Raw genomic sequence first — 26,835 nt, 5'->3', positions numbered from 1 at the left:
TACAACCAATATGAATTGAAAAGCAGAAACATTACAGACAGAGAGAGAGAGGGGAGAGGATAAATGTAGAGGAGAGTGCGGATGGATGGATTTTTCCTCTTTTCCTCCATGAGCCGTCATGACAGCTCCTTTCATCCTGGCTGGGGCCCCGGTGTTAGTGCTGGCACTGCACTCTGCCTGCCACTTTATCGTACACACACACACACACACACACACACACACACACACACACACACACACACACACACACACACACACACACACACACACACACACACACACACACACACCCACACACACACGTCAAACCCTCCTGAACCCTGTTTTAGCGAGGCTCCAGCCACAGCACATGAAATCTGTTTATATCATTTGGTAGCTGTGAAAGTGTTGGTTTGGACCACAGTGTCAGCCTCACATCCACAGTCTATAAAGCACAAGAAAGAAAGGGAAGGAGAGAGGGAGAAAGAAAGAGAGAACAGGGAAATTGCCATCGCATAAGATTGTGCTCTGTCAAGTAAAGTTGCATATCTCCCAAAAAGAAATCTCTTTATCACCTGCAAAATGGTGTTTCGTGGCACTCTTCTCTTATCACTCTTAGGTACACTCCTTTCTATGGTTCACCTACTCTTACTCTAAACCTGTGGCTCAGCACCATTAACATCCAGTGTGGGTTGCCAGTTTCTAATGATTATTTGGTGAGAATGGCATGCTCCGCTTACTGAGCTGGCTGGATGCTTATCTGGCAGGTACCGGCATGACTTTGGAGACTTAAGTAACACAAAGTATTTACTGGATCATTTATACAAGCAGGAGTGGGGTTAGGACTGCAGGCCAAAGTATAGTAACGCTTTGTTGTAAATGTATTTTCAGTATGCAAGTTTGTTTTTAATGGGTTCCTTATTCGGGCCTGATTAGACTTATGTAAACATCAGGGGAACTAACACATACACACCCAGCCACAAATGAAAGTGTGATTATTATCTGTGGCAGGTGGTTAATGTTTTTAGCCGGTGCTAATCTCTTGTATGACTTTACATGAGTACTTTGTCGAGATGAAGCTTTACAAAGCTGTTTTTGCAGCATGCACTCTGACGCATGCACACGCACAAGTTAGGAGCTGCGATGCGTGCATAAAGTGCTGACATCCCAGGTTTCCACAGATCACCTTGCCTTGTAATTACCTGGGAATCATCAGAGAACCGCCAACGCTGTCACTCCGTAATCACAAGCCTCAACCTCTCAGCCTCTGTCTTGACCTTCCCTCACTTCTCTTGTTTTGACTGCTCCTCTCTCTTGTTTCTTTCTCATTAGCACACTCTGTTTATTTGTGTGATTCCCTTTTTTTTCTGGATGCCTCCCTCTTCGTCTGATCCCGGATGTACAGTTTTACAGTTATCTTTCATAGTTACTCAGCGCTTTGATGTTGAACAGTACCAAAAGCAGCGTCAGCCATGAGTTCAGGTCTAATTGTTATTAGATATATATATATTTTTTTGTTAACTCGTCTTGCATAAACAGCATCTCCTCCATCTGTAGTCTCATTAGAGTCCAATTGAAGCAGCCAGCACCGCTAAGGGCCCGAGCCACTTGCCTCTTAATGCTTGTGCTATTAGCCAGCATGTAATCAACTAGGTTATTTCCATAAAACAAGTCATAAAGAGTTAGCTGTGGGATGGAGCAGCAATGCAGCAACAGCCTTCTTGCTATTCACAGCCTCTTGTCGAGGTCTGGAGGGAAAGTTGTGGCCCTCTGTACTTTGTTTTATTTAAAAAGCGGCTGCACACACCTTCAATGAGACGATTATAATCTCTTTCCCCTCCCTCTCTTCTCTTAGGCAATATATGGTAACACTTAAAAGTGGGAGATTTTTGGTAAGAAGCTGCCCTGTGTTGCAGATTTGATGCCTTCCCGTAAGGCATGAGACGGCGAATACAATCCATCATTCATAACAAGGCAAATGAATGAGTGAGATGAAGGCAGAGAAAACAACAAACAGACCAGGCCTATTTAAGACAGAAATGGTGTCATGGCAACCGATTGCTATCTAATTGCGTGTAGTTACGGTAACCACTGGCAACGGGAGCAAGGGGCTGACAAAATTGGAGAAGATGAGAGGGATCATTTAGCAGGAGGTCAAAGCAAGAAACAGGAAGAGAAAATACTGGAAAGACATTCAGAGAGAGGAACAATAAAGGAAAAATCCAAAGTATGAGTCAATAAAATCTGTGTACACATTTCTTAGTATCCAGAAGCCTTCTGGAAAGGCAGTCATCTTCCTGGACGGCACAGTTAACTATTTGTCTTTCTGCAGCTCTATCACAGCAGCTACCTCTTATACTTGAAAGCCCTGCTGACCAGAAAAAATAGGCGAAGAAACCAGCCTCAACTTGCAGAGGTGTTGTTGTTCGCCTCCCCTCACAAGTACAGGTTTGGAGGATGATGTGAAGCAAGGTTAGAGAGAAAAAGAGAAGTCAGAGTCCCCGCGGGGTCTGTTTGATGAAGACAAACAGCTGACAGACTTGACTGCATCAGCTGGATTTCCTGGTACTCTCTCATATACTCTCCTCCTCCTCCTCTCCCTCTCCCTCCTCTCTGCATGTTTGTTTTCAACCTTGTTGCTGAGGTTGCAACATTAAGTGACGTCACTTGTAATTTCCGTACAAGTAGGTCAAACTTCACATTTGGTCTTTTCCTTTATGAAATTGGTGTTTTGTAAATTAAAATTTCAAGTTGAATTGAGGAGTTTGAAGTTGCCCTGAGGCAGCAAATAAATCTGAACAGAACACAGACATTGAAATTACTTTTTTTTAGGAGCAATTAAAGTAAGAGGTCACGTTTATATGGGATAGAGATACCTTTTTATTCTCTTGGAGAAATGTATTCACTACTTTTCCTTTGTTTTTGCATGTCTTTCAGGCTGGTGGATCTCAGGTGATCTTCACAAACCCTCTGGAGATCGTAAAGATCCGTCTGCAGGTGGCAGGAGAGATCACCACGGGGCCGAGGGTCAGTGCGCTGTCTGTCATCAGGGACCTCGGCTTCTTTGGACTTTACAAGGTGGGACTATGTGAGAGGTGCATGTGTACATCAGCACACATAATGGAACTGGACAGTAAATTCTTTTTTGCTAATTATTTCCTTTGTCCTGGCTATTTAATCTGGTAAAACCCAGTTTGTTTGTTGTCTAATGGCAATTTTTAACTGTTCAAGTAATGAAGGAATAACACTGGTTTTATATGCAGAGAATACACAAGTTACTGATAATGCAAGAGTGAAGGTCTGCAAAGTACAGGAATATGACCTGCAGAGTATGTCACAAAAAAGTCTGTCCTCTGCTTTTACATTCAGCTCCAAATCCACTGCACTGGGATTTATGTGTGCAACAAAGTTTGTGTGTAATTCAATTTGTTTGTGTGTAATATGTGTGCATACCTGGATTTGCGTGTGTCTACAAATCAGCTGGATTTTAAAGGTGGATTTTGCTAAACTTTTTTCCAGTACTCCAGATTTGTCCATAACTCAGGGTTTCTTTGTCCTGAGCGAAAACTGGAAGGCTGAGGATTGTTTAAAAAAAGCTATACAGCAACAACATTGTTGGAACTGATAGTGAATATCTTGCATTCATTGTCGGTTTATGAACTATGATAACATTATTGGAAACTGGATTGATATGATGTATTTATTTTCGATCAGTTAGGTATTCATGCCCTTTGTGTCAAACAATCTAGAATAATAGCTGTGATTTTTTTGCTGAGAGTATTTATGGAAGCGTTCCGTTACATTGGAACAAAGTATTGTTTCGACTCTTATATTAAAAATATAAAATGTGCAGATAAGAAATCTACTCTGGTATTCATGCATACTGTTGTATTTGTTCATTTTTATTTTACAATAAAGTAAAACAAACCGCACACGAACACTAATGAAACTCCACTGAACGCAGTAAATACACAACACATTTATATTGTTCTGCTGTGGTTGTAATCAGCAGGCGTTTGTAAAAGTATGATATGTCTTTGTACGACTAAGTTATGTTAGTTTAGTAGCAAGCTAGAAGCAGACTCTTTCTTTGAGCAAACTTAACAAATCATGCTTATAGAAACACATATCTGACTTTAACAAAGCATTCAAATGACAAGACAGAAAACATGACTGGGGAGTCGGAGAGGAGACATTCAAGAGAAATCAAATTTGATTTCAAGTTTGATTTATTACTGCTTGATTAATTAGCAAATGGCCATGTCGGTTCTTTTGTACATTCATCAGCCTCGCAACTTCACAACAATCCATTATTTCTCATCACTGTTGTGATTAAGTAATATGTGATTTTCCTATTAACTGTTGTTCAATTATACAGATTACCTTAGCTCGCATGGGCTATCATTTAAATCAATACTTCCATGTTGTGTGTGTTTGAGAACAAGAAAAGGTACAATTTATGCTAAAAGCCGTATTTAACCTTAATTGCCATAATTGGCATTTTTCAATGGCACAGGACTAAAAATTACAGTGCACCGTTAGAACATATTAGGTTTGTGTGATATTACATGCCCAACACACTGTAAAGCAAGCGTGAATGATTACATAACAACATTGCCATGTTTTAAAGTGTATTGTCAGGCTTTAATGATTATTACTCTGATAAGAATGGAAGACCTCTAACTGGAGCGCAGCCACAAACTGTGTTTCTGTTGCTTCCAGTTTGACAGAAGAGCAGCAGGAATCAATGAACAAGCTGTGGCTACCGCTAACATGAGCAACTTAACTGGCTTGACAAGGACATTAGCCTTCAGGGTGAAATGGAGCATGTCTAATTGAATTACATAAATAAGTCCTAACAAGGCTTGGCAGGAGAGATTCTGCTTCAACTCTAAACACAATCAACTGTGAAAATGTCAGGCTGATACCTGTGGTTGTTTTAATTACTCCTGTTTTACTTAAATAAGATGATTACATTGATTTCTTTTTTTGTTGTTGTTGTTTTTTCTTTTTTTTTTTTAAAAAAAGGTATGCAGGGCTTGATTGTGACCCTGAATGAGAGTACGAGCGTGTAAGTGTCGGCTGCTGTGGTCACCTGTCAGCAAAGACAACCTGCATGTAAACCTGTAGGCTCTGTTAACAAGGCTGTAGTGGAATGTGGAGCCTCCTCTTGTCTGCGTCTACCTGCCCACCCGTTGCTGTGTTTGTGTGGTTTGTCTGCTCGCTCCTGGTAATTCAGGGCTGTGTCGCCATAACTGCTGTCTCCATTCACCTGTCTGTGGGAATGCCGCTGAGCTGCGGGGTTGCCAAAATGACTGCATCTGCGCACATACTTGATTGTGTTCGTCTCCTCGCGCGGAAAGGAGACAGAATGCATTGAGAAAGTGGTAGCAGAGTTGGCGGTGGAAGAGCGGGTGGAGGGGAGGCGGGGAGGAGACGAGCTCCAGCCTGCAAGTCCCAGACGGGCTGGCTCCGGAGGGGCTGCACCCAGGCACAGAGCTGCCTTTGTCAGGGTAATTATCCTGACGCTCACCCTCCGCTGGTGGAGATACCGGTTGGTGGGGTGGCTGACGCTCTAGCGCCACCATTCCTCACAGGGCTGCCACTGAAGCGATATCACCCCAGTTGTGCGTGCACAACTATTTAACAACAGGGTCTTTCGTTTTATAGATGAAGAAACAAGATACATTCTGCAATTCGTCGTGGTGAAAAGGGGATTTATTGCAATGTTTACGCACTTGTTTTCCGGCTCTGCTCAGCAAGTGCATTACCCGACCCAACAGCAGCACCCTGATATTAAAGCTCCCAATCTCAGTCCCCATGACGCTGCCTGTCTGTCCTGCCACGATAGAATCTCCGAGCTTTCAGCAGCCGCTCGGGCCCCAGCCAGGAGGGACAGGCAGACATGAAGTGCCACAGGTAAGACAGAGGGAAAGAGATAGCCCAGGTATCTGACAATTGTGTGTGTGTGTGTGTGTGTGTGTGCGAGAGAGAGAGAGAGAGGGGAAGAGAGAGAGTGTGAGTAACCAAAGGATTATCCCATAGGAGTTAAATGGAGCCTGTCCAAAACAAGGAGACTCTGACCCGCTCTTTAAACGCCTTCTGTTGACTGTACTTGCTGTGTCAAAAAGCTGGCACTGAGCCAGCAGGTTTGAAATACAGCAGGAAACCTTATATGCTTGATGATATAGTGTTGTTTACTGTGGCAGACAAGGAGCCATCTTCTTCAGCCAGTCTGTCTGTCTTCCTCAGCTTTTCCCTCTCTTTCTTCTTTTCGTGATGGCTTTGCTTCGGAGCCCCACCCGCCCACCCCCACCTCCCTCTCGTCACCTGCTGCTGAGGACACGGATCGTTTGCATATGTAGAGAAATGATTTATATGCCTTGTTGTGGTCAATATTTCACTCAGCCTCAAAAGTTCCAGGAGTCTTTTGGAAGTACTTTTATTGGCAGGCACATCAGTGAATGTCTGATTTGTGAAGAGTTTCATTTTGTGGCGAGAAACAGCAATCAATCTTTCCAGACAAGAGCCAGAAATCAAGATTTTGACTCCCTTGAGCTCCTTCGCTCTTTCTTTTTGTTCTTTGTTCTCTGTTTTGTGTGTTGTTATCTTTGTTTTCACGCTCGGAAAGCCCAAGCTGTAAAAGTGTTGTGGTCAAAAGTATCCTCACTGCCACTGTCTTTCTGTCTTTGTAGGGTTCCAAGGCTTGTTTTCTGCGGGACATCCCCTTCTCTGCAATCTACTTCCCTTGCTATGCCCACACCAAGGCGTACTTTTCTGATGAGGATGGCAGGATAGGGCCGGGGAAGATGCTGTTTGCAGGAGCTCTAGCAGGTAAAGTGGTTCATGAACTCTTCCTGTACAGAAAAACCTTAAACTGAATAACAAACTGAGTTACAAGGTCTTCGTTACAGACATGAAAAACTCAGTAGTAAACCCACCACAGTGCTCCATGTTTGTTCAAGAGCGAGGTGTGTTTGCATGGTCCACTTCGTTTATGTAAAAGATTGCATGACAAGCGGGTAGAAAAGAAGGTGAACGGACAACTCGTCCACAAAACTGCAACCCCGGACAACTCGTCCACGCGATTCCAGACAACTCGTTCATGACAATTTGTTTCAGCATAAACATTGGCTGCTGCCCAGAGCGCAAACTCAACAGGGGCGCGCCGTGCACCGGCTCAGATGCGGTCTTCAGAAATACAGTTTTCAGAAATGTATTCCTGAAAATAATAGGCTGTAAAGTTAAAACGCCGCTTCGTAGATGACTGCTTTGAGTGATGCATTCAGGTGCATCACGTAAGCGCGCCTGCCGTCAAGTTAATGAGCTGCGGGGCTCATACAGTAGCAGTATGTTTTACATTCCAAACACTGGAAACATACCTTGTGAGGTCTTTTTTTGCGATGAGGCCAGGCAGGATGACAGCGTCTCAGAGTAAAGGGTGTCACATTGGCCTGAGTGTGGCTGACGCTGCTACCAGCCTGCAATCTGCTCGATCACTGCCATGTGGAGGAGGACTGACGAATGGCTCAAAAGGTTTCAACTGACTGACATTCCTTTTGCTAACTAGCGAGGGACTGGATGACAGTCAAATCATTTAGGTGTCGAATCCCTATTTTGTAAAGTGAGTGTTTGACTGAAACATTTGGGCTTTTTTTGAAAATATTGTTCACATGGTTTATAGACATGAAGCCAGACAATTAATCTGTGGCTTTATTTCTATAAGTACCGTAGCTTTAAGTAGTAATGTAAAGCAGGCATACTGGTTTAATGTTGTATTGTGGAAATACCTTTGAGTTTGTTTATATTTTGATAGTTGCAGTCATTTAGATATGTATAGCTCTCACAGTGGTAGCTTCTTTATGTTTTTTTTTTTTTGTTTTTTTTTTAGGGTTCTTATGGTTTGTCCACACAGTTAAATCCCTTTTTGGAAGGTAATCTATGTTGTGTTTTTCCATAACTTGAAAAACAGCATTTTGTCCTGTGACGTGTCAAGCCATTCCAAGAGAAAGCTCCAGTTACTGATGCACTGCGTCGAGTTATGACGTTGGTGTAATAAAATCTTTCGGTCGGGCCTTGCTTTGAAAGAGTGTGAGAGCAGGTCTCACCCTTTTCCTTAGACCTCCGCAGGCCTGCAGTAACAGTAGCAGAGCAGAGAATTTGGAAGCCGTGCTCCCTCTGACCGCAGGCTCCATGGCGGTAGCTGCTAATTAGAGCGCTGCACTGTGATTGGGGACTGGGGTTTTGGAGTCGTGCTGTAGGGAAGCGCCTCAGATGCATGGCAGCCAGGCAGCAGGAAGGCTTTCCAATCCTCATACAGTGTACTGGTCAGACACGCCAAAAAACATGCAAACACGGATACAGACAATAACATGTGTGCATACTTTCTGCATGTTCACATCGCTCGGAAACAGGGTGAACAGCATTGCCTGGCCTGAAGTTTACTCATTCCATGAAGAGCAGAAGGAGCAAAGCATTCTCTGGTGACTGAACAACTGTATCCACGGCACAAAAATTTGATTTATCCAATGCATAGTTGTAATACGACATCCGTCCTTTAGGAAGGCACCGATCACAACTCTGCAAATGGAAAAATCTTTCAAACATTTGCATAAAAGATTTAATATTTGTTTTGAATTCTCGTAGATGTGCTCTTTTTTAGACGCAGAGGCACAGCACAACACGGAAAAATCATAAATCCTGCCTCCCTCCCTCTTTTTTTTAACTCCACTTTCTCACCACAAGACTGGCAGCCTCGGCTCCCACACTGAAACGAGCCTCATGACTTCTGTATTCTTTTTCATTACTTCGACACATTTATCATCCCTCTTTCGCTTATATTTATCAGCGGTAGCAGCATTCTGGCAATTAATGTTTTAGAGTCAGCACAGGAAATTGAATTACACGCTCAGTTTGTACTGCATTATTTAGCAAGCCACTAGGTAAAGAACATAGTGTGGGACATCCTCAACTCACGTCCACTCTTCCTGTGAAAAATGATGAAGAAGGGAAATTTTCCTGGTATTCTCACAGAGACTGTCCAGAGGATCATGAACTGTTTCCAGACCAGGAGCTTTAATATCTTCTGCTGAACTTCTTGAATTTACTGCTTCGCTTTGTGCTGATCTGCAGTTTGCAGTCCGTGTCCAGACATGAAAACAAAAATGCAACAGAGGAAACGATCAAGAAACCTGCGAGCTGGTCAGATGGAAATTGGATACATGATGAGCGTGTTGTTTTCTGATGATGGAAAATGAACACATCGACTATGCCCTATACACAAAACTGATTACAATACTTAATGTAAACATAATGTGGAGTAGCTTAACAACTTCTAGAGTCCTTGTAAATATGAAAACAGTCATGAGATGTTCTTTTAGTGACATGTTCACAATCTCATATGATTTCATATAATAGTTCAGCTACAATATTGAGGCTCATTCCATTAAGATACATGAGAGGGCCCAACATGAGAAATTCACTGTAAAGTAAAACCCTGATCATGAACATAATATAGAATTAGGCATTTTTAAACTGTATAAAGTATTGAAGTATATAAAGATTCTAAATACATATTATTTATGTTTGTCTGTTACATAGGTCTGTAACTGTATCTGCTTTAACCTAATTTAACACTGTGTGTGTGTGTGTGTGTGCGTGCGTGTGTGTGTGTGTGTGTGTGTGTGTGTGTGTGTGTGTGTGTGTGTGTGTGTGTGTGTGTGTGTGTGTGTGTGTGTGTGTGTGTGTGTGTGTGTGTGTGTGTGTGTGTGTGTGTGTGTGTGTGTGTGTGAGTATGTATATATGATAATTTTGCAGAACTTCTTTAACACATTTAAATTCCTAACTTTAGCATTATATATATTAAGTAAAATGATCTAGATATTCTAAAGATTAACATAAGACAAAAGGCCTGTCTAATTACATTCAGCAGATTGAACCACGTCCTTAAAATCCCACTCAAATTAAAGCTGAGACTCAGCACTTTGATGTAGAATTCATTATCGTGGTTCAAAGGCTGAGGAGCAACTGTCCAGATACTTAATGTGGACCTCTCCTCTCCTCTCCTCTCCTCTCCTCTCCTCTCCTCTCCTCTCCTCTCCTCTCCTCTCCTCTCCTCTCAGTGCAGGTGGTCAGTCTCCGCCGGGTGCCAGTCTGCTACCTAATGCAGAGTTGATCAGGCCTGCTGAATAGCTCGTTTGGCTGCTACAAAACCCAAGAAGTCAGAGTAAATCTTCAAGAGGGCAGTTGATGGTAATGACCGAGCCATCAATGATTGGGCCCATTCATGGCTGAAGTGGCTGGAGTGGGGCCTTGCAGTCGCTCCCTTCAGTCAGCCAGTCACTTTGGCTGGCGCACGGGGCACAGTGTGCATTGCTCTCATTACCGTCCATTGTCTGGCCCCTTTCAAACGGCTGTAAGAAAAGTGGAAGAGAGAGGAAAGGAAGAAAAAGGTAGAGATTAAATAATGGCCTGGATTGGTTGATGGTGAAGTGATAGGGACAGGCCCCTGCTTGTGTATAGTGTACGTACCGCGTGCGCCAGACTAACTGCAAGATGGTCAAGATCCACGATGAGCTCCAACAGCACTCGATCACACGGCGTCGCGATCAGATGCAAGATCTCAATCGATCGCTGCTTTGTACAAACCGGCTCATTTGTTCGTCGCTGATTTTTAAACTCTGCTCTATTTAGAATCAAACAACGTCCAACTGTGTAATGAAAGTGTCCCATGTCTAAAATATGTCTTTGCGCTTTCCCCCCGCAGGCATGCCTGCAGCCTCCCTGGTGACCCCGGCAGATGTGATCAAGACCAGGCTACAGGTGGCAGCACGGGCGGGCCAGACCACCTACAGCGGCCTGACCGACTGCTTCTGGAAGATTCTCAGAGAGGAAGGGCCGCGTGCTTTTTGGAAAGGAGCTACAGGTGCCCTCATGTACACTTATTGTTGATAAAAAAAAGAAAAAAAAGAAAAAACAAACTGCATGTTTAGTAGACAAACTCAAACAAGAGAAACTTTACAAGTAGTTTAATGTTGCTCCTTGAAGTAGGGAGGTTACTATAATTGTAACTTAAGCAAAAAAATAACTTCTTACTCGAGAAATTAACTTCGGCAGTTTTTCTAATTGTGTTTTCATTCACAGTGTCTTCATAGTGTTCACATTATTGTGTTGCAGTGACACATAAGCTGAGCTGTTGGTGGTCTCAATGACTGAGTCACTAATTAAGTTACCTCAGTGGATGTGAAGTGGTTGTGAGCAGGTTTATATTGGTCTGTTGAAGTTAATCGTTTATTTTTGAGTACGGGTTGCAATTCTCGGCAGTCGTACAGAACTTATTATAACACCAGTTCTCCAAAGAAACAGATTAATGAGCAAGACACAAAGAGAAGAAGCGGCAACAAAACAGCTGAGGACATGTGGAGAGCAGCAGACAGCTTTTGTGAGAATAAGCATGTTTTTTTTTTCAGAGGCTGTGAATCAACCTCTTCTCCCTTCAACCATAGTCAACTGGAATCATCTAAGTCTGATAGCGCAGTGTGAAAGATGGGTGGACGGATGTTTGCAGTTATTCTTTTAACTAAATACATGATACATGATGTGACTTTGTGAAATTACACAGCAGAAGTTTGTTTTGCCAAACACCGACAATGGAAAAAAAAAAAGGTGATTTAGGTAGTCATGTTTTTTTTGTTTTTTTTCCCATTCCAAACTTGAATTTACTTCCCAAAGATAAAAGTTGATGTGATAATTATGCAGGATTTCTACAGACCTTGTTTCCTTTCCTCATGAATAGCAATAGAAATTGTATTTGTCTATATGAGCGGTTTCCCACCTGTTTGTCCAGCTCGAGTGTTTCGGTCGTCGCCACAGTTCGGAGTGACCCTGGTGACCTATGAACTCCTGCAGCGCTGGTTCTACGTTGACTTTGGAGGACAGTAAGTCGTGTTTGACCAACCGCCTTCACATCTTTTTGGTTGAAACACTCTAAAACTCCAAAAATGTTTGTCCCGCTTAATATAAGACAGAATCTCTCTGCAGCCAAGACAAATATCTAATCAGGCAAAATATCTGCCAGTGGAACTAAATGTAAATGTTGGCTTGATTTCAGAGTCTAGAAACGAGTCCATGTATGTCTCTGGTATTTTACTTGAGACATGATGAAGCCGTCTGAGTTTTCTCAAGACTTCAGTCTGTCGGCACAACCTTTTTACAAATATTCATAGATAGATGGAGCCTTTTTCTTCCTGAAAAATTGATTATGCCACAAGAATCAAAAGTGGTCAGAATATAAGACTTATGGCCTTTACAAGGCTCACATTTGGAAAAAGGTTTTTGCTTTTATAAAAACACAATTTAATAAATAAAGATAATAAAAACACATTACAGGAAACAATACAGATAACAGGACACAGACACACTGACAGAAGTGCAAATTCAAATATCTCAGACGTGTCCTGGTTAAAAACGGCCTTACGCAGACTCTACAGCGTCCGGCGTCCTCATGCGATTAGTTGTCATCCTTCTCATGCTCCGGTTTCTGCTGCTCCTTACGTTGCTCGTCATCCTCGCTGTCATCCAGTCTTTTAAAGCCTTTGAGCGGCTTTTTAACAACATATCTGACTTTTCATCCCCTCAGTATGATCACCATCACTGTTATTTGCAAACAGATGACATTTGTTGTTTGTCATAAAAACTCAACAGAACCTAAACACTGAATACAACACAACGCCACTTTTTCAGACCGACTGTCCAGAAATAAGCCCCTCTTATATGTGGACCAGTGCGGTAAATCCTGATCACATTAGCCAACAGGACTGAAGCCCTCACTCACTCACTGCTCAGGATGTGACAATTTTCTCAAACTCGAGAGTTTCGCCGCACCGTGATCAGGGCAGACGGCGCCCATTTGACTCGTACGTGCACTCTCACTCTCCCCACTGAAACAAGCTCATTTTCCTGCTCGGAATAGGAGGGTGTCAGGAATAATCCACCCCTTCCCTGTAGTTATAAAAGGTCTGGTGGGGAGCAGAGCAGCTTCCCCGCGTTTAATGGACTGCTGAGGCTCTGTCGCACCCTCACGTACCCGTCGGGTGGCTCATTACTCTAAAATGCAGCGACCTCGTTCCCGAAAGCTCACAGTGACACAAAATCAAGTGCAGATCCAGTGAGTACTGCGTGCGGTTTGGACCCAGATGATCTGTGCTCCTTTCCTGTCTTTGCTGGCAGCGAATCACAGCGCTCGGCGTGAAATCTTTGAGGGATTCGATTTAGTTCTGCTCCGAGGGTGAAATGTTGAACTGTTACACTTTTGATTTGTTATTATGATGTTTATATCTGTGGCTGACAGTGTTTATCCTGATAATGCTGACTCAACATTTAATATTGGTGATAATAAAACTCTGTTCTGTTGACACTGAGCACCATGCTCATGTTGTTTAACTGTTTTTTTTTTCTTACTACTCTGTCACCCTTTTTCCTCCCTCTGTTTCTGGCTTCCTTCTCTCTCTCTCTCTCTCTCTTTTTCTCTCATTCTCTCTCCACACCACAGAAAGCCGGCTGGCTCCGAGCCCACCCCCAAGTCTCGGATCAGCCTGCCGGCGCCCAACCCCGACCACATCGGAGGCTTCAGGTTGGCCGTGGCCACATTCGCTGGCATTGAGAGCAAGTTTGGACTCCATCTCCCACGCTACACGGTGGCGACGGCCGCCGAGGCCCCCTCCAACACAAGCACCCCCTGAACCTACACGGTCAGCGATGGGGTGGGGGGGGGTAAGTGAGTGTAAGGGCTTAAGAGTTTTTCATACTGACAAGCACTGAAAGCCAGCAACTAGTCCGGTCTGTTTTTAGAGTGTTTATAGTTATTTCAAGTATTTTTCTCTCATGATTAATTTATGTGTCACTGTAGGGCTCAGTTAGCCAATCAGCATATGTTATTAATTTAATTCTTTGTAGGACTCTTGCTGTGTTTAACATTTGACTGACAGTGTTTTGAGTTGTCTAGTTTTGTGTTTTCTTCAAGTAATACTTGTACAGTATATGCACTGAGGCAGCAAAACCAGCTGAAACACAGGATCACCAGCTTCATCCATTGTCTTCGTTCTGCTGCTTCATACTGAAAAGCACATCTCTCATACCATCATGTAGGGAGGAACAGGATTGATCACTTCTGTATATATGCAAAATCCAAAGACAATATTTTCATATCTTAGCAGCTACTTGAGCCTCAAGTTGCTCTTTTAGACTTGTGCCACTTTGATTCAACGTTTCAACACAAATACGACCAAAAATAAAATGTACTTCATTATAAAGATGCTGTGTAACTTACAGACCTGCTGTAAGATGTTTAGTTTCAGGTCTTTTAAATGTGTGCAGTTGTGTAGAAATGAGAGAGAGGGGCAGTTCTGTGTCAGAGGATGTAGGAGTTACATATGCTGTGTGATAACCGTGCCTTACTGTACGTATGGCAGCAACATGTGTACTGAGAGTAAAGACAAAGTCATATTAGTCAACTCATCCGATGCTGCCGTTTTTCTTTCCTCCCTTTGTTCCGTTGTTGCTCCAAAGAGAAACGAGGCAGCGGTTTGTTGGCTACGCTTTAATAGTAAACAGCAGGTTTCACAGGGATCACTCTGAAATACAATATATCTCTTGATCAATGTTGCACTTCATTGAAGATTTCCTTCAGGTGTGGAACCCACACGTGGTTCAGCGCCACGTATCACAGCATCATATTTTAGGTATGTGCTGCATGCAGGTTTTCTTACAGAAGAAAAAAAGCACAACATAAACGAGAACATGACAATTTTTCCGTAAACAATACATGAAAAGTCCATTGACCCTGCTTTATTATTACAGTAGTGCAAAGCATCGTTACAGTACACATATCTTTGTAAGGCTATAAGACTGCCACTCTTTATACACTGTAGGCTCACAAGTTGCAAGCAACACATCACCTGAAGTCATTTAGACCAATAAATAAAAACGGACGAGTCAGCAGAAGTCAAATATTCACTCAACACAACTCAACTGTCTGCATCTCCAGGAGAAGAGATGCGAAGAAACGCAACAGATCAGACATGAACTTGTACGGACAAAGTGGGGAAACAAAAGTGAGTGAAAAGCACATGCTACAGTGACACCGATAGAAGCACACCAGCTTTCTGAGCCCCCCCACTTTGGTTTTGGAGTCTTTTCTTTCTTTCTTTCTTTCTTTCTTTCTTTCTTTCTTTCTTTCTATCTTTCTTTCTTTCTATGAAGCCAGCTCCATAGGCCCCTCCTCCTCCCCGTCCGCCCGGTTTGCACGGATCTCCACCAAGGTGCGAGCGAAGCGTGCCCAGTCGTCACTGTGGGCAACTGAGAGCTGCAAAGGAACAAACACACACACAGTAAAAACTGTGCGTAGACACACCGGTAGAGAATAAAACCACCTGAAAAAAGGTTAAATTTGGAGTAATAACTTTTTTTACAGCTGTATTCTGCCTTTGGTGGACAAAACCCTCGAGTTGTTACACGAAGCAGCTCAGTCAGTTTGAGTGACGCAGAAGGAAAACTCAGCAGCTCAGAGAAATCGGTAGGATTTCTAACTCATTAGGAATTCACAGTCTGGATCAAACAACACTTCAATACTAAAACCCTTAGAGCCGTGGTGGTGTTACGGCTTAAAGTTTAACTGTGGAGACCACAGGGCTGATCCAGGGCGTCGCACTCCTGTGTGTTTCTTTCGAGGCGTCGAGCTGAAGTCGTTCACAGTGGGAGTTAGAGTGAGTGGGACAGAAGCTGCGGCCGCCACCCAAGATGCCTGAAACCACGTTGCCAGGCCAGGCTGTAATTAATCAGGAACCAGGAAGAGGGAGGCAGCCATTTTGAGCCCCCCCCCCCGGGGCTGGCCACAGCGAGAGGGAGTGGGGGGCTCAACCATCATCTATACTGTGCCTCAGCGGTCGCAGCATTTTAACAGAAGACTGAGACTCAGAGACGGACTGCTGGATGACGCCCGGCTCTTAAAAAAGCAGCGGGTTAAAACATTCCTACGTCATGGAGCAGCAACAGACCACTGACCCTGATCTGCGTCTAGTCCGAGTATGAATAAAAACAGTCCTGATCCCTCCAAACCTAATTTGTACTGAGTCAAATGAAACTGAAATAAAAGTATTTCCTGGAAACAGTTCAGGGGTTGCTGTTGGGCCCAGGACCGCACTGCTCTGGATGAAACTGCTGGCATCTCTTTTCACATGCGGTTCCTGGTTTTAGCTGCATGGGGGAGTTTTGTAGTGAAGTAACAACCCCCATCAACACACACACACACACACTCGCACACACGCATAGTCATTACCTTATGGGGACACTGCACAGGCTTGCATTCATTTCCTGCAGACAAACCAACCTTAACCATAATTACTACTTTACTTAACCAAATCATAACCTAAAAACACATTTTCATCTAAAATTGTTAGTATTTTAATTCTATGGACACACTTTTTGTCCCTGCGAGGAATAAGTGTCCCTCACTGTGAGTGTAAAACAGCTTCAGGTCCCCACAACAGTATTTAATACTCACACACAAAGTTGTGCATCTTGGGGGTCATAAAACGTTTTAGCCACTTGCGTTAATCAATGACTCTTTATTCCCATGAGCCCAGCGTGGAGGCTGCCGGCTCAGCCGAGCCGAGCCTCCAACTCACCGCCCAACTAAAAGAAGTTAAAATTAGCCGAGCGGCTAGGCTAACGTGCTCTCACGTGGAGATCCTGACCAAAGCCCTCCAAACATGAGAGAGCATCGAGAGAGCAGGCTGGGTGGTTGGCCACTTTGTGGTGATAGTGAAGTCCCGTGGAGGTCGTTTTACAGGGACACGAAAGACAGAAGAGTGGAGACATACATCCATGGCAGTGCTGAGAGATGTGTACACAAAAGGAACAGGGAAACCTTAGAATGCTAAGTTGGGCTTCATTTAGAGGTTTTACAGCAAAGAATACATAGTTTTAGTGGGGTTATGGCATGTCAGTCAAGGAGTTCAGTGGACCAAACAGACCCGTCTTAAACTGATGGGGAAAGTCATTTTTTAAGGTTTTTGCAAAAAATCTGCAGGGAAAAACAAAACAAAACAAATGTAGATATTTTAAAGTAATAGGCTGTTAACATGATCTACTCTATTTTACTCGAGCTGGCCAAGGTAAAAAAAAAAGTAATTTTGAGCCAAGTAGGAAGTTCTCGCTACGTATCACTATGTGTTGATCATGATTCGATCACTTTGACCCCTGTTACCACCACAAGATCTTTTGTTTAGAATTAGGCGTGCTGGGAGGTTCCACCAATGACCTACTCTAAACTCCATTTACCGGGCTTTATTGCCTTCAAATCAATTCCTACACTCTCTCAATCTCCTGTGTTACAACTCAACAGCAACAGTGGTCATTGTAGTTCACTCATACTTTTGGCACCTTTGGTGTCATTAAAGCTTGATTGTTTGAAAACGGAACCCGCGAGAACTCGCGGCTCAGGAATCACAGCACTCTGCATGTAACCAACAACTCTGTGCTCAGCACTTTACACCCCCCCCCCCCCCCCCCCCCCCCCCTCACGCCTAAGGCAGGCTGCCAAAATATTAACACTATTAACACTATACAAGTACCACTGGAGGGCAACACTCTTTAAAATGTCACCGGTTTTGTCCTGTAATCATCGGCCAACACCGGAAACAAAAGAGCGCCCACGCTGCACAGTCAAGTTTGATATTGTGCAATAAAATCGGCTGTGTGATCAAGCAGATGTGAGAAGAGAGTCATTCCTCGTACCTCTCCAGTGTCGTAGATCCAGACTCGACCCTCTGAGTCGCCCACAGCCACCTCCTTCCCTCCAGACGACCAGCGGACCCTGTTCAGGGCTGAGGCGCCCTCAATGGTCACGCTGGCAGTTGGTACCTGGTTAGAAAAAAAAAAAAAAAAGTGTTTTATTTTCCAGTTATGTTATATTTACCATTTTGTATGAAATGTATCATGACAGTGATTATTCCTTCTTTACCTACAGCACCCACAATTTGCCTCAATGGATGCGTTCTCAGCCATATTGACTTCTGGCTCCAGTTCGACAATGTAGATGTGAAAATGACTATTGCAGTCTGGTCTGGATATAAACAGCCTACTCGCCTGAAGAGGAGGTCTTAACGACTAACTACATATGTGAACGGAGCTTTCTGTCTTCCCTTCTGCATTACGTCCGTAATTTGGTAAGAATTCAAGGAGTTTGTGGAAGTGTAGCCAATGGAGTAATACCACTGATGACATAAGAGGCAGTGTTGCGCAGTATGGCTCATGTGTGACCGGATGAAGGCACAAAGAAGACATCATAACTTGGAAAACAACAGAAATGTCAGTTCTCTTCAAGAAAAGACTGTACTGCCTGGACATCAGGACAAAGAAACTATTAAACATTTGGTAGCATCCTTGATCATCTATAATACTATCTCAAATTGCGCTGCCCTCTACTGGATAAGGGACACATGGGAGTATGAAGGCATTGATGCATTAATGTTTGAAACTAGTTCACGAAAAGGGAGCCGATTTGGACCTTAAGAGCAGCTCCACAGTCACACGAGTATGGTGTGAGTAAGGTATGGACAGCATTGGTATCAGAGTAGAAAAAGTAGGTATGAATGTATAATATACAAATGACACAAATTATTTGCACTGCGAGCCCATCTACCGTCTCCAGTTTTCCAAAACATTGCAGTACTTTGAAGCCAACCTAAAGCCATCTACCATTCCCTAGTAATGCTCAAGATTTGACAAAGTGTCTTCTAATTTGACAACCTCAGAGCTTTGACCCCTTGTGTGATCCCCAAGTCAAGACTAGACAAATACACTGCATGAGAGGAGCCAGCAAAACTAATCACAACTCAAACTAAACACAACTCAATTCTAAGTCCTTCAAAGAACATTTAAATAGACACAAACTCCTCTTATAAAACGCCTCATCTAGTTTGCAACCTGCAGGCACTGCCCAATAAGATTTACTTCTCCCTTTGTTGCAGCCATTGTTGGTTTTTTGTTCAATGGTAATAGATAAGAGATTTCCTGAATGTCTTTTTAAAAAAAAAAAGGAAGAAAGAAAAACTAATAATCTTTGTGAAGAAAGTTCACCAGGAAGTGGTTTTCATTCAAAATGAAATGCAGTGAAATGAAACGTACTTCTTTCTTGAGTCTATTGAATGACCTTTATTGCTCTTTAAGCCATTTTTCAAATTGTTTATTGGAAAATGGGCCTATTATGCTGTTAAAGTGTGATTCACAGAACAAATTTGCACCGTTTATTCAAATACACAGAAGATTACAGAAACAAAGCCGTGAGTTTTACTGCTCCTCGCTTAGCTGCGGACACACGCCGGGGCTATTTACTCAATAACTGCCCCTGTGTGCTGTTGTGGGTGAGCTGATGCTCTTTTTAGTAAACAGCAGCACCTTCAAAAGCCTAAAACCATCTGTGGTGTTTCCATAAACTGTTCCTGACATGCGGCAGGCGAGTCTGACACATGTCACCAGTGGAGACAGAGGCCTTGGCATCACGTCGCCTCTCACACCGAGCTTCTGCGTATTTAAAGCAGCGCTAACCACAGACTGGCGGCCATTAGCCTGCTAGCTTCCACTGCTCCGCACAAGTGGATCTGAACTGAACGCTTTAAATTGGCTGTGTGTGTGTGTGTGTGTGTGTGTGTGTGTGTGTGTGTGTGTGTGTGTGTGTGTGTGTGTGTGTGTGTGTGTGTGTGTGTGTGTGTGTGTGTGTGTGTGTGTGTGTGTGTGTGTGTGTGTGTGTGTGTGTGTGTGTGTGTGTGTGTGTGTGTGTGATGGAAATGAGAACCAGGCGTGCCTCGCTGCTCCGTTAATGTCGTTATGACTGTGTTTTTAATATGATGCCAACAATGGAGGCCTGTTGCTATTAGACTCCACTCTGTGTGTGTGTGTGTGTGTGTGTGTGTGTGTGTGTGTGTGTGTGTGTGTGTGTGTGTGTGTGTGTGTGTGTGTGTCTGCACAAATGTTTCTCATAAAGCACATTGTTAGCCGAGTTAGGCCGCCGATAATGAACTCTTCCTCTGTCAGTGAAAAGGCTGCTGTTGAGGGAACCATGGGAAACTTGTCATCCGCACTGCAGAGGGACGACCCGGCGCTGCCGACCGGCTCGGTTATCGACGGCGTTAAAACCAATAGACGAGCCCAGAGGTGACATAAGAAGATGTTAACCATCTCTATGTGGAAAATGTGCCCAAAAATGAGCCCATAAAAGCGAATGGACATTATGGGAGAGGAAGGGGAGCATCGGCGGAGAAGCATTGAGGTTGAAGGCACTGTGGGTGTTGTCTCCATGGAAACCAAGAGAGGAGGAAAGTGGAGGATCCTTTTATCCCTACTTTTACCTGAGTGATCAAAGGTTCGGCCTCACTCTGCTGCCACGGTGTGATTTTCTGAATCATGCTTGAAGTTACATTTTTGCTTCTTACAAAGAGTTTGATAAAAAAAACACTTGCACCTTTCTCATCTGCCCACTGACTTTGCTGCTGGGATGAAGAGCATCTAAACTCTGACGTGTGTGAACTTCAATTTCAAGGAAACTTTTAATTAACTCTGTGGAGAAAAGTTCAAACACCTCTGCTTTGAAACAGATAAGTTTAGAAAACCACTGATCTGAAGTCTCCCAGATTCCAAACACCTCTGAGCAGTGTAAAACTTGAAGCTTTCCTGTAAGAACAAGAAATATGAGAAAGCGAATTCTTATCGCAGTTAAAGTCTAAATAACTTTTGTGAATAGCCACCTACAAAAACTGTATTTTGATATGTGCATCTATGTGTGGGACGTTGGGAAATGCGACTGTCAACTGGTAACATCCCGAGTTACCAGCTGCTGCCTCGGTTTTGACAGTGTGAAACATGTACTAAGCGACTGGGAGCTTTTTAGCTGTTTAAAGAAGTATCACCAGAATAATTAAAATGATTTTTTTTTAATCTTGTGCTTAATAGCAGCATTCACTATGTAGCTTGTCTACAAGTGATTTGATGTTATGGAGCTTTATAATCTTTTTTTAATCTTGTGCTTAATAGCAGCATTCACTATGTAGCTTGTCTACAAGTGATTTGATGTTATGGAGCTTTATAAGTCTAATTACATCATTTTCCCAAACTTAAAATGCTCCTTTAATTACAAAAAAAAAAGCTCTCACAAGAATGAAAATTTAAACTAAATAAAAATTTAATGATCTCTCCAGCTGTGGCCTCGTATGCACCCACCCAAGAATAGCTGTTGTCCTGTAGCTTTGTGAAACTCAACCCCCGGCCCCAACTTTCTTTCTTTCTTTTATTATTTTCCTGGGTCTGCGGACGGAGGAGTGGGGGCTCTGTGCTCGTGGTCGCTCGGCACATCTGCGGGCTGTTCTGATGGGACACGGAGCGGGAGGAGGATGGGACCTCGTGGTGGGGTCGTGGGGTTGCAGAAATGTTGGTGGGTTATGGGGGGGGGGGGGGGGGGGGTGTCAACCAGGCTGATTTAAAGTGAGGGCTGTGGGAAACGCCCACATGTGGAGGGGGACAGTGATGGGCGGGAAAGTCTTGGGTGTTTGTTTCAGACCAGCGACGGGCCCGCAGGACACCAAAAACACATCAACACACAAGGAGACTATGGAGGAACCAGCCTAAATTCACACACACACACACACACACACACACACACACACACACACACACACACACACACACACACACACACACACACACACACACACACACACACACACACACACACACACACACACACACACACACACACACACACACACACACACACACACACCTCAGTGTCGTTGTTGAGGTTCCACAGGTCCAGGCGACCCATGCCGTCCACGGCGGCAAAGATGGCGGGGTGCACGGGCGACCACATGACGTCGTAGACATAGTCGGCGTTGTCCTCAAACGAGTACAGAGGCTTGTTGTGCTGAAACCAAGACAAAAGAGGACATCTATCAGAGTGTGTGTGTGTGTGTGTGTGTGTGTGTGTGTGTGTGTGTGTGTGTGTGTGTGTGTGTGTGTGTGTGTGTGTGTGTGTGTGTGTGCGACTGACGTGGTGTGAAAAAGCTCTTCGGACGGAGCGAGGGATTACAGCAGATGACACACCAGAGATAGAGCGACGGAGAGGGAGAAGTGGAATGGAGAGAGGGAGTGAGAGCTTCAGACAGAGTGGCGCTGCCTCAGCCTTGGGGCCTGTCTGGGTGCAGAGCCTAATTAAAAAGCCTCGCACATTCACACAGCGCCATAAAACCGCTGGGAGAGATGAAAGGGAAGGGCCCTCCACAAGGTGTACTGTAACCGTAACACAACAGCTGTCTGAGAGCCACAGAAGGAAAACAGAGATGGGAAGAGATAGGAAATGGAGAAAGAGAGAGAGAGGGTGGACGATGGATCAGGAGGGCCGGGTGGGTTTTCTGTCCGTGTGCAACTCAATAAATGTATACTCTAAAAGCGATGTCAGTTTGTTTGACAGTTAGAAAACAATCTGATGCAGATTTAAAGAATCGAGCGTTTCTAAATATTTAGGAGAAGGATTTATTGTGTCCAAGTGTTAAGCAAAAGGTTTGATACTTTAAAAAGAAACTTGTCAGTGCTCTCTGGTGGACAAACTATGTAATAGTGACTGTTTATGTTTGCTTTCATTTCTTACACGAGGCAAATCTATGTAAGCTTGTTGATTTTGGACGATAATACTGACCCAAACTATGCCGTTTCTTTTACATTATGTCAAGCAAATGTCCTCATAAGCACGACAAAGAAAGATCATTTAAGTGGAGTCCACATGAGGAACCAACAGTGTTGTGATTATAAGACCTGTAGTTCAATGATCATTTAAAACAGCTACGTCCGTCCATGCACACACACTTTGAGCATCGCGTTGCTGTCTGCACAGCTCTCGTCACTATGACCCAGCGTGGATCTGCAGCGCCGAGCGTCAGACCAAGCAGGCGTCTGCAGCATCAGATCGAGGACAATGGCACCTTCCATTGTCTGTACTTTCCTCCTATTGCTCTTCTTTTTTCGTTTTTTTCCTCCTTCTGGCACCACACCCTTTAACGAAAAGCTGTCGACCGGGACCATTGACTGCGATCCTCCAGTAGATCACAGAGGAGGTGCCGGGAGATTGTTTGTTTTCCCAAACAAACATCTTTTAACAACTACTATAAAGAGTTGTGGTCAGAATCGTTCTAAGTCTTGCATCAAATAATAGATTAGTTGTGCCGTGCATCTGTTGCAGAATCAGCCGTGTGACCCAACACGTAAACACAGAAGCAGCGCGGTGGATTTGGGACAGAGCCGGTGTTTCTGATCTGTGCTAATCTACTGTTTTCATGGCAACATTTGATCGGCTCCTGGCTGTGTGTGTTGTCGCTGCCAGTTTGCAGCAGATGTTGAACATGGGAGGAGTTTGTGTGAGATGTTGAAAATGTTGAAAAAGCTCTTAGTTACAGAGTCCATTGTACACAAGGAGCTGGGGAATCCCTGAACACTAAATCTAGTTTTTTTTTTTTTTTTTTAAAGCTGCCTCAGGTTTGGTGGTATCTGAGTAAATACAAGCCGATGTTAAAAGCTGGAAATATGATCACTTTGTTTTGGTATTTTTAGAAGCAGCTTCTAAGATAAAAAAAAAAAATGTGAAGACTCTTGGTCACTATCCCCCCCCCCCCCCCCATCTCTGTTTCCTCGAGCTTTATTTCTGTGACGAGGGGTTTTCCACTACAGGCTCAAGCCTGCTCATCGAGGTATTGCTGGGTTTGCTCTACATTTTATTGGACTTTTGTCTTTGGTATCATGATATGACGCTCGATAACTTAAACTGAGTTGAATTTATGACAGTGGAGACTCGGTAAATGTTACAGATTGACATCCTTGGAGAAAAGAGCCTCGCAGGGAGCTGGAAGCGCTGGAAGCGATAGTCGATCGGACACGGTTCGTCACCTTTTATAAATATTAATTCACCATCACACCTTGCAAAGCCATTTGAGTAGCACTGATGTCCTGCTTCACAGTGTTGTCTCGGTCTCTTTGTCAAACCATGCAGATTCACACACACCTTGAGCCAAAAAGGCTGAAGCTTAATGCTCCAACCTCCTAGAATTCAAGCTACCTAAATAGATAGGAACAAACAATAGGAACAAAATCTATTAGATCCTATACGAATATTCAGAAATTATTGTACAGCTTGTGCATATAACTTAAAACCCAGACACCCTGAAATACTTTTAATAATGTACCAATATAGACTATAATGAACATTAGAGCAATAATAAGGAAAGAAAGTTATCAAAATGTAATAATTGCTTCAAGTATTGTCATAATCCAGAAATAGGGCAGCATCTCTTGGAAACTAAAGCTTTTTTTTACAGGTATTGTAGAGTCTGATCATCAATAATCAGTCTAGTGGATGGCACTGTCGTCATTCATAGAGAATACTTATTATGCAGCACTCTGGTTGTAAAACGTTATTGGCTTTAGGAAACTCAACATGGCCATTATTGGTTGCTACATGCCCACAAAGCCCACGCCATGCGCTTCTACCTTAAAGTAAATGTGACTTAATGCAAATATGTGTGTGTGTGTGTGTGTGTGTGTGTGTGTTTGTGTCTCCATGTGTTTGTTTGTCTGTTCGTGGAGCGACTGTTGGGATTCCTGAGGCTTACAAGCTGAGTTCCTGACAAGTGTAGCGGGAGGGCTGGCAGAGAGGAGACAGGTTGGCTGGAAGACCAAATGAAAGAATGTAGTGTCTCTCTCTCTCTCTCTCTGTCTCTCTTTCCTTCGCTCCATCTTCCTCATTCTTGCTCCCCCACTCCTTCTCTATCACCCTTTACTCTCCCGCGCCACAGTTGTTCTGAGAGCGCGGACACACACACACACACACACACACACACACACACACACACACACGGCGACGTGCAAACAAACGGAGCCGAAGCCAATTTCAAGCCTCGATTGAACCTGTTTTCCAGCCGGCAAGATGACAGCAGAGGTCATTTTTACTCCATCTCGCCGTTTCAGCACTCCATCAGCCGAGTGATCCCTGTTTATGTCCTCCCTCTCTCATGTGCTCGCCCTCTATCTCAACAGTGTTCTATATGTATTTAAAAAGGTAATGTTTTCTAAAACTCCTTCTGTTTGCCCACAAAACCCTCCAGAGCTGCATCACCGAGAAGATAAACTATCATAAAGACCTTCCATGAAATTCAAAATGTAAACTGCTATTTTGTGCTCATCCACCAATTTCAGGGAAGCTGATTTAGGTAAAGAAGTCTCGAAAAGTAAGCTTAAAATCAAGCTTAATCCTCTCGGCGCCTCATGTGAAGTAACTGCTTGTCATTATCTTTCCTCTGCTGAGAAGCCGGGGAGCTCGTGGCGGTTTGAGCTGGAAATCTGTCACTGAAACACAGCTGATGTCCCCGTGCACTGTGTTACTGGCATGAAGCAGTTCAGAAAATAGTCTGAGAGAGATGAGCATGTGGATTGGTGTTCAAACAGCTTGAGTTTCACGACCTCTTTTTGATAAAACGTTGAGGCGGCTGAGGAGCCTGCGGTCTGCAGAGCCCGTTCACATGCACACTAAAAATCACATTATTCAATTGACGGCGTAAACAGTTACCCTGTGAGGAGAAATGGGAGGAACGGCTAGATTTCGCGCTAATATTCCAAAATCTGTGCTTGTGTTTACTCGATTTATTACATCCTGTTATATCTGCACTTGTGTAAAAATGCAGAAAATGGATAAATGAAGAAATGAAAAGGAGACAAATTTCAACTTAAATTGGATAAAACCCTCAAAACAGCCAACACTAAGACTGGAAGTGGATGTTCATGGAGGCGAGAGCAGATGTTTTAGAAATAAAGTCAAGTTTGAATCTTACAACACTTTGTAATGTATTGAAAAAGAAATCCGATCAAACTGTAAGTCACCCACAGCCACAATGATGTGTCTTTTCCTAGAATGCATTTAGAGCCAATAGATTTATTTAAAGAATTGAATGTTTTATGTTAGCTGTGAACATGAGAAATCCTCATGCAAGATGACTTCTTACTTTAGTGAATGTTTTAGCCATCACTGACTCAAGTTACAACCAGCCATGATATATAAGTAGAATAACAGCCTGATCTACGACCACGCAAGGGTCCAGACCCTCAGAAGCCCCCCCCCCCCCCCAAGTAGTTCCACCCCTGACGCGGCGTACTGAAATGCTGAGCTGTTAGAAACTGAGATTTTTCCTCCTATTGTATGTACGTGCAGACTGTGATCTGCAACTTCATCGGCTCCCATTAACAATCACCTCGCAGGCCTTTGATTAACTTGCTAAGAGAGCCAAAGTGGAATCATTACACTCAATCCAATCACTTAGCACATGCTGGTTTTGGGGTCAAGAGGGCCAGACCGTTCAAGTTATGCACAATCATAAACCCAGTCCCAGCTGTCGTGACATCCTCCGCACCCCGGTCGACTGCCAATGGTTTCACTAACCACAATATTTGCACCGCTGAGAGTAAAAACACTAACAGGCTTCTGTACGACGGCCTTTTCTGAACTGTGCGAGCAGCCGTCAGTGTGAATGGAAGGAGAATCCACGGTGTGAAAACAGTTCCGAAACGCCTGTGATTGGAGGGTTGAGGGCAAAAACCTCTGGGGGATGTTAGGCAAGCAAAGGCGGCTTCTCAAGGTGTGCGCGTGGCATGTGTGGCGCGTCTGTATTTACACACTCGCACGTACGCTCAGGTATTCTGTCTGACCACACACAAATATGGGTTTTACGTGGGATAAGAGACAGACACATTCCTGCGGTGCCCCTCAAA

At 43.7% G+C, this 26,835-nt stretch overlaps 2 protein-coding genes across 3 annotated transcripts in view; one reads left to right on the top strand and one right to left on the bottom strand.

The window, feature by feature from the left end:
• slc25a13 (solute carrier family 25 member 13) overlaps nt 1-14,573 on the top strand; it is a 46,685-nt gene extending 32,112 nt beyond the window's left edge. The window contains exons 14-18 of the mRNA XM_080484397.1: nt 2,917-3,057; nt 6,675-6,813; nt 10,745-10,903; nt 11,825-11,915; nt 13,529-14,573. Of these exons, the coding sequence (XP_080340523.1) occupies nt 2,917-3,057; nt 6,675-6,813; nt 10,745-10,903; nt 11,825-11,915; nt 13,529-13,718 (720 nt within the window). The 3' untranslated portion in view covers nt 13,719-14,573. The remainder of the gene's footprint in view (nt 1-2,916; nt 3,058-6,674; nt 6,814-10,744; nt 10,904-11,824; nt 11,916-13,528) is intronic.
• dync1i1a (dynein cytoplasmic 1 intermediate chain 1a) overlaps nt 14,567-26,835 on the bottom strand; it is a 47,020-nt gene continuing 34,751 nt past the window's right edge. For both annotated transcript variants that reach the window (XM_080484398.1, XM_080484399.1), the window contains 3 exons: nt 21,812-21,952; nt 17,773-17,898; nt 14,567-15,340 (listed from right to left, as the gene is read on the bottom strand). In XM_080484398.1, coding sequence (XP_080340524.1) covers nt 15,230-15,340; nt 17,773-17,898; nt 21,812-21,952 — 378 coding nt within the window. In that variant the 3' untranslated portion in view covers nt 14,567-15,229. The remainder of the gene's footprint in view (nt 15,341-17,772; nt 17,899-21,811; nt 21,953-26,835) is intronic.

The sequence above is a fragment of the Lipophrys pholis genome, assembly GCF_963383615.2.
Source record: "Lipophrys pholis genome assembly, chromosome: 17".
Lineage (NCBI taxonomy): Eukaryota > Metazoa > Chordata > Actinopteri > Blenniiformes > Blenniidae > Lipophrys > Lipophrys pholis.
The sequence above is the reverse complement of the archived record's forward strand: the minus strand, read 5'-3'. Positions and strand labels throughout refer to the sequence as shown.